General features: G+C 36.3%; 1 protein-coding gene across 1 annotated transcript in view; it reads left to right on the top strand.

Moving 5' to 3' along the window:
• Positions 1 to 704: 704 nt before the first annotated feature.
• LOC104510600 (copine-8) overlaps positions 705 to 7817 on the top strand; it is a gene marked incomplete at both ends in the record, with an annotated part of 32131 nt that continues 25018 nt past the window's right edge. Inside the window, 2 exons of the mRNA XM_010152899.1 lie at positions 705 to 746; positions 5645 to 5720. Coding sequence (XP_010151201.1) covers positions 705 to 746; positions 5645 to 5720 — 118 coding nt within the window. The remainder of the gene's footprint in view (positions 747 to 5644; positions 5721 to 7817) is intronic.

The following is a 7817-nucleotide window of genomic DNA, read 5'->3' as shown; positions in this document are numbered from 1 at the left end:
GGATCTCAGAGAGTTTTCATTTCTCACCACTGCATTATGTTTAGAAGAGGTTAATACTGTCTACCAGATTTAAGTTTTGTTGTATTCTGCAGTAGTTATTTTCATTTAAGGACTAAAGTGTATGGACTAGAATTCCTTACTGCTTTAAATGTAGTTTTATTGTGAACGTTGCTTTTAATCTGTACTTCGCTGTTTAATAATTTTGTGTTATAAGGCCCTTCTCAATCTCTGCACGCTTCTCAAATATGGATACATGATTTTTTTCTGTAAGATGTTATTACCCCACAGTAGATACTCCTTTTCCAGATAATAGCATATACCAAAGGAACCTTCATAATAAGTTCGTTTGTTAATGTTCTTAAGAAATTTTGTAGTACTTTAAGCATTAAAAAATCATTTATTAAAAAAAAACAAAGAAAATTCAGAGCATCAGCATGTAAAAATGTATCAGTTAAACTTCCAATCTGTTTAATTTTTTCCTTAGCTGCTTCTGTATTTTACTATTAATTTATGAAGATATATTGGGTAACCTTAGCGCCTTTCTATTTTCTGCCCCATGAGAACTGACTGCAAAATTCTGCCTTCTGAATTTGGCACAATTAGTGCACTCATATGCTATTAAAGTACAAGTATTAAAGGCAATTCTGGTTCTCTTTAATATATATTTTAATAAGGGGGGTTTTTTGTTTGTTTGTTTGTTTTAGGACAATTAAAGTGGAAGTGTATGACTGGGATAGAGACGGAAGGTAAGATGTAATTCTGTTGTTAAACTTTAAGGATATCCATGCTTATTTATACACGTTTAAAATGTATAAATGTGTAGCGGCCAGAACAGGACTAAAGAATGGTATTTATCAATATTTAGAGGTATAGGTACTAGAAAACATTTTGTTGTGCTACAGTTCTGTTTTGTTTTGCTGTTGTGGTAAATGCAGACGTATTAGTCCATTTCAAACACGATGTGTGTATATTCATACGTGGAAGAAACAAGCTTTGTGATCTGTAAAATCAGTTTTGGGAATCTCATTATGTTGTCAGGTAATGCACATGTATGAAGAGAGGGATAATCCATTTTATAATCTCTTTTGCTTAAAACACTGCTTCGTAAACTGTTGCTTTTCAAGTATAATAATGCCTGAGCCTGCAATTGCTACTTCATGGTTACCTAGATATTGCAATATAGATCCTATCTATTAATTAGCATCATTTCAGATTGGGTTTGAATGTTCATTTCCAAGCCTGTGTTCATCATAACGTCATTGTAAACTCTAGAGTTGGAAGACCTGGGTTTTAAATAACTCCATTGCTAGAAAGAGTATGGTAGAATATATGTGGAATTTTTGTTGCTAAAATAGAGAGGCAATCTGTTCTCAATCAGTCATGCTATGTGTGCTGAGTGTACCTTTCTAACAAAGAAATTAGCCTTTCAAATTGCTGTTATCTTGACAAATAAGATAGAATTATTTTTTATCAGACTGGATTGATACCTCTTTGTTCTTTTAAAAATGCTTGAGCTTGTATCAGTGTTTTGGTGAGAAATGGTACTCAAATCATGGTACTAGAACTTTTATGTAATACAAGAATATGTTGATTTCTATTCTTCTTTAGGTTGGTCTGTCTGAATTAATTCCTATTAATATTAATTTGTATTTTTAAATATATGGATATGCACTTACCTTTGGAGTTTTAAGAGAGTATATTTTATTATACAGTAATATCTTCGATATTGCTGATGAAATTTGCTTCTAGTATTACAGCTAATGACATGGTACTTCTGTGGCCCAATAGATCTTTTAATCATAATAGGTAAATTTATCCTGTGCTGCTATTCATTTCCTTGCTGGCAAGGTCCAGAGCCAGTTTCAGCTTTCTCAGTTTATACTTTTGTCTTTTTGGTTCCATCATGAAGCCTGTTGATTTATAAGCATTCTTATCACATGTTCACCCTCTATAAATACCTGTTTGTTCAGATTCATCCTTCTTGATTAGATATTCCCTGGAGTGACAAAATAACATATTCTGGCAATTTGAAATACAAGGATTTAAGTTAACAAAGACTTATTAGCAAAAAATCACTTCATCACTGTAATGATGAATTTCTATTAACATCCTCTGTTCCTCGCTTCCATTTGCCAAATCCTTAAAAATGTCATAACATTTACACTTTTGTGTATAAACGATAATATTTTTTGAAAATAATCTAACAGTAAAAATTTAAATTATATTGCCAAGTTAATAAAAAAGAAAGATTATATTCTGTTAAGGTATCAAGCCCCATCTGCTGTCCCATTTCCCCCAAAATCTGAAACTCAAGTATGATTGAAAAGGAGGAAATCTGACCACTAATACTGTATAGCTGCAATTCTGAGTGAAATCTTCAACATACTGTGGAATTCAGGCAATCATTAGCCTCTACCCTTTCCCAAACAGTTTGAAAGACTTTCGGCTTTTGCTCACATCCAATCTGAATACCTATAAAATTAATATCTAAAAAAAATCAAAGACTGAAGGGTACTGTTTATATGTATTCTTTTTTTATTCTATTTCTGTTATTTTTTTCCTTTGCTTTCTACCTTTTTTGAATTTAGAAGCAGGCAGAACACTGACACATGTCGAATTCCTCAGAAGGATGAGACAGCACTCATCTCACGTAACTTCAGACAATGTAAAAATCAGACAGCTAGATTGGACTAATCATTTAAGCTACTTCATTAGCTTACAGGGGAAAATGGTCTGATTGAATCCATCCTAACTGGAATAAATTGACATTTGGTGGTGCCTGTGACTTATTAGTGATCTTGCAAGAACCTAAGTGCTTAATTTAACTTTGACATTGTCAAATGTATCTGCAGTGAATCCCATTCAAGGATTAGTCTATCAATTTTTTGTACAATGTTGTTACTCAATTTATATTAATTTCTGGTATTTATGGACTCTTTGTTTATAAGAAGTTGTTACACCAGCTGTTCACCTCACTAGGCTGAATCTGTTTGCTCCAGCGATGTGCAGTCTGGGTAGGAGCAGATTCCTCTGTTGGTTGGGGTTTTTTTTTGGTTGTTTTTTGTGGGGGTTTTGTTTGTTTATTTGTTTATTTTGTTTTGTGGTTTTGTTTTGTTTTTCATTAGATTATTTTAAAAAAATCAAAGTTAATAAAGTTCTGACTGATTTTTCAGCATTTGAAAGCATAGTACCGAAAGTGGCAGATTTGTGGAGATGTGGTTCATGTGATTATTTTATGTGCCAAGAGTCTATGATTCAGGGTTCTGATATGGACAAAAAGTCTAGGAATATTTGGTCTAAGGAAGGCAAAGAGAATAACTTCTTTGGATTCTCAATCCAGAGACTAATAAGGAGATCCATTTGGTGAAGGGTGATCATAAATATTGGCAGGGATCGGTGCCTTATTTTTCTTAACAAGTTATACTTCTGGCAAAGGCAAATGTTGTTAAACTGGCACTCATCTTTCAGAGCCAGCCTAGTGGAGGGGCATGCATCCATCTGAATATTGAGCATTAAGATCCAGGTTGATGATCTTTAAAGTGCAGAGAACTCTGAGACTAGTTATGTATGCCTAGGCCTTTATGACATGATTAGTCAGTGGAATTATTCTTTATATATTAGTTCTTACAAGTCTGCATATAAGAGACACAGGAAAGGAGGCTTTCCAGTGTCTCTTAGAATTAAGGAAACAATTACTTTTGAGCAGTACAGATTTGGTTTTCCCCAGACACAACCCTGCCTTGAATAGCTTATGTATTCTCTGCTACAGCATGTCTGTAGGTAGTCATTGAGCTATTGTTTGATTTTCTGTCTTTGAAATATATAAACTGATTTGAAAATTTAAGGTAAGAACTGTTATGAAAGGGGAAGATTCCTCTTCAACCAAGGTTCATGTTTCTCTAGTGCCATGGTTACCCAAGATTAAATACACCTTATGTCCTGCGGCCCATATGAAACTCAAGTTCCATAGCCTTTATGGATGGTTTTCTCTGTTCCCCTGGTTAAATAGTCATTGCAGTCTGGAGACCATTTCATCAAAGGAGATGATACCTCCAAAATGTGTTGCTTAAGAAAAGTCTTTGTCTCAGAAGAAATTTGCTGATCTCCAAACTGGGAGTATTTTATGAGAGGTGGTCCCTTCTGAATCTGAGTAATCAGGAATATCTTCACCACACAGTATTTCTCAAGCTTTCTTACAGGATTCTTTGGTTATTTCATGTGCATTATCATGATGATTGGACCTTTTGATTGGTTGTTTTATATATGTTGTGAATTCATGCTGATTTATATTTGGGGTTTGGTTTTTTTTATTTTATTGTGAATAAATCAGGGCAGACATTTCATGTCGCTATGGATTGTTTAAATTTTTTCTCTTCTTGCAACATTCAGTTTTATTTAAATTTCCCTTTAATATTTGTAGCTTAATTAGAAGCGTGCTGTATTTCTTAAACAAATTTCACCAGTAATAGAGTCATAAAAGTTTGACTTTCTGTTCTAGTTTACCATTGGAGGGAAGGCAAAAAAGTTAGTTTCGCTGCTCAACAGATGTGGAGGCAGCATGTAGAGGAGGTACAACGCCTTGTTCAGGCACAACTGTGAAAACAGGGAGACAGGACAGGGAGGAATGAGAGTTGGAGCAGCAGTGGGGAAGGCTCAGCTGGGAAGAGTGGAGAATGGGAACTGGTCTTGTGACTGCTGGGAGTTGCGTAGTTAGCTGTTAGGTACTCATCCCTGCAGTCACTTCCAGTCCAGGTACCTGTCTGAGATACGAACCTGCAGTTCAGTGACTTCTGGCAGCTCTGTGGTTTCTGTGTTTCAACTCCCTGACCCCAACTGCCTTTCTCAGCGATGCCTCATCCACTATGTTCCCTCTGCCCACCCTGCTCACAGTGGCTCAGTGGCAGCGTGCCTGATTAAGAGTTGACAAAGCATTTTTCAAAACCTGGGTGACAGCACAGGAGCATTGAATGTATTCTTGGAGCAGGAGTAGAAAGAAGACTCTTGATAACCCCTGCTTTAATGTTAGGTCAAGATCTGCTTTCCAGTGGTATCTGATACCGTCAGCTGAGTAGCCTCAGTGGATTGCTTTTCTCCTCCCAGATGGGAAGACATAGAAGCTGAAATAAGCTTTGGGTCTTCCCCATAAAAATAGCATTCAGTGTCACGTTACACAAATCAGTAGGGCTGGTCTTTTCTGGTTTACGTTACTCCTTTCACACTCTTAATACCTCCCTAATACATAGTCTTGTACATATTTGAGAGTCTCTGATTCCAGGGGTCACCCAGTGGGAAAATGGTAATAGTCTTTGATAGCTCACTCTGGTTTTTCAGAATCTGTAAGCTTACACTGGGGTCAGATCACCAATTTATAACCAAGTCCTCATTATGCAGCTAAGTTAAGCATAAGCTATCAGAGATATTTAAGATAACACTTTTCATGTCTAAATCTTTATTACTAATTGAGTCGCAATTAGTAATAACACAACAGAAAAAAGCAAATACAAGCAAATTATGTTTTGCCATTGCTTCTTTCTTGGGTGTCAGTTCATATTGTCTGTGCTTCTCTTTTTTTATAAATGGATGTAACACATGTTTAAATTACTCAATCCTGTGCATTTGATTTGAAAACTTTTTCTTTATACAGCCATGATTTCATCGGAGAATTCACAACAAGTTACAGAGAGTTGTCGAGAGGGCAATCTCAGTTCAACGTGTATGAGGTAAGTATTATGTTTACTCACTTCCAGGAAATTTAATGAGAACACTTCCAATGTTTTCATGGCAAACTTGTCAAATCTTCACAGTGTTTGTCAAAATCAAACTTTGGAATTATTTCACATTTCGCCTTTTATAAAGATGAACAGAGAATCTGAAAGTGTTGCTTCATAAAAAGGTTTAAAGACATGTAGGTATGCATGCATGTATATGCACGCTGGGTCACGATAGGGCAAGAAGAGCCAGCCCTTCAAGCAGCTGGGTTGGTATGGCATGACTTGGAGCAAATACTGGATTACCCCCATTTGTGTATAAACGATTTGTCATTTGTTTCTCCTTTTGACAACTGTTACATCTGTTGCATGTTATTTTCTCCTGTCCAAAGACTATCTGGCGTTTCCTACATTGCAGAGTCACATGTCTGATCTTAAGTGCAGGCTTCAGAATCTTTAGAGTTTTGATGCAGGGCTTAAAAGTGACAGAGACTTTAGCTTACTTATTGGTAGGGTTTTTCATGTGATCAGTTACCATCTTTGCTTAGAAATTTGCATCTCATTTCCAGTTTAGGATTCATACATCTGCCAGCTACTGGGATTGACAGGCAGTTGTCAATTCAGTTATAGTTTTATATTGTTAGATGACTTCTATGTGTGGTAAGACCTTATTGTGTACTGTAGGTGAATGTAGACTACATCCACATTCCCTCTTAGACTTCTTTCTCTTCCCTTTTCTCCTCAGGGCCCTGTGGCCATAATTATGCAGGCTTATGTGTTTCAGATCTAATAAGTCCCTAGTTTAAGCTTTCTTTCTTAATTTAGTCTAAGATTATTAGGATTTGCAAAAAAGTAAACTTTAGTTCCAAGATCAAACTTCACTGAATCTTTAAAATAAGCTATAATTTGTTCTCAGAAGAGATCAATGAGTTTGTGCAAACAAAAATTGAGATGCACAAACTTGAAGTGTGATAAAGGGACTAATTTTTGGCACTTTTTTTCTTTTTAGGAAAGGTCCCTTTAAAAAACATCCCACTTGGGACAGAAAAAATTGACTGGGGGGAAAAAAAAGGTCCAAGCATGAACCACTGTATGATTCTATGACTCCTGCATTTAAACCTCCATTGCCTTCATTTTTCCTTGTTTCTTGGAGCCTTGCTCTTTTGGGTTAACCCTTGACCCTCATACAAGAGATGGCTGTCACCACAACACAGTACAAATGCCCATTCCTAAGTCTAATTCCCAGTGGGATTATTCTAGTTAAAAGCAACCCTGTCTTGGAAAATGTCATCATTCACTGAAGTCCTCACGCTCTCTCGAAGTTCTGGTAGCATGAAGTGGCTCATCTTACTGCATCAGCAGTTTCAACCCTTGTCTTCTATAATGCAGGCCAAGTATAGGAACTGAAGAAAAAAATAAAGTACCTACCATATTTTTTTCTTCCCTGGTGCTTTGGAAATCCCTAAAGTATTTCATCTTTCTTGTATTCTGGAGCTCCTTCTCAGCTTCTACCTGGGACATTTTGTGCATTATTTTTCTTGGTATTTCTCTAGTGACTCTATCCTTGATCTCCAGTGTTACCAGAAGCCACAAGTTTGATCTTATCCCTCCCTCCCCACCCTTCCCCAGGGGAAAGCAATATCTAGGGCTTCCCAGCATCAACAACAGTCATGAGCTATCCAAAAACACAGGAATAGCTTTTGACACCAAATCTTCTTTTAACATAGTCTTGTTAGTATGAGCATCTCCTCTTTCAAATTAGCAGTAAATTTCCCTTCAAATTATACTTCAGGTAATTCTGGTAGGAGAGCCTATTCCTAAATTTAGACTAGCGTATGTGTCCAGAAACTCCTGACCAGCCTGTCTGCAAGATCTTCACTGATGCAATCTTAATCCCATGACTGGAAGTTCTTTCAGTTCTGCTTCTCCCAAGGGTGATTCAGATGTAAGACAAATCAAGCTAATTAGTTGAGTTTATCTTGGTATACGGTTTAATTTTAAGACCTCTCCTGTCCTTCAGAATAAATACTTAAGACCTTCTTCCAAGTTTTAGATATGCTTTTTGAAGGATTTAGGCCAGCTTCTGTGTTTTCACCATGAGTTCCAGCA

The sequence above is a fragment of the Eurypyga helias genome, unplaced genomic scaffold (genome assembly GCF_000690775.1).
Source record: "Eurypyga helias isolate BGI_N326 unplaced genomic scaffold, ASM69077v1 Scaffold41615, whole genome shotgun sequence".
Taxonomy (NCBI): domain Eukaryota; kingdom Metazoa; phylum Chordata; class Aves; order Eurypygiformes; family Eurypygidae; genus Eurypyga; species Eurypyga helias.
Note: the sequence above shows the minus strand (reverse complement) of the source record. Positions and strands in the feature narration are given on the sequence as shown.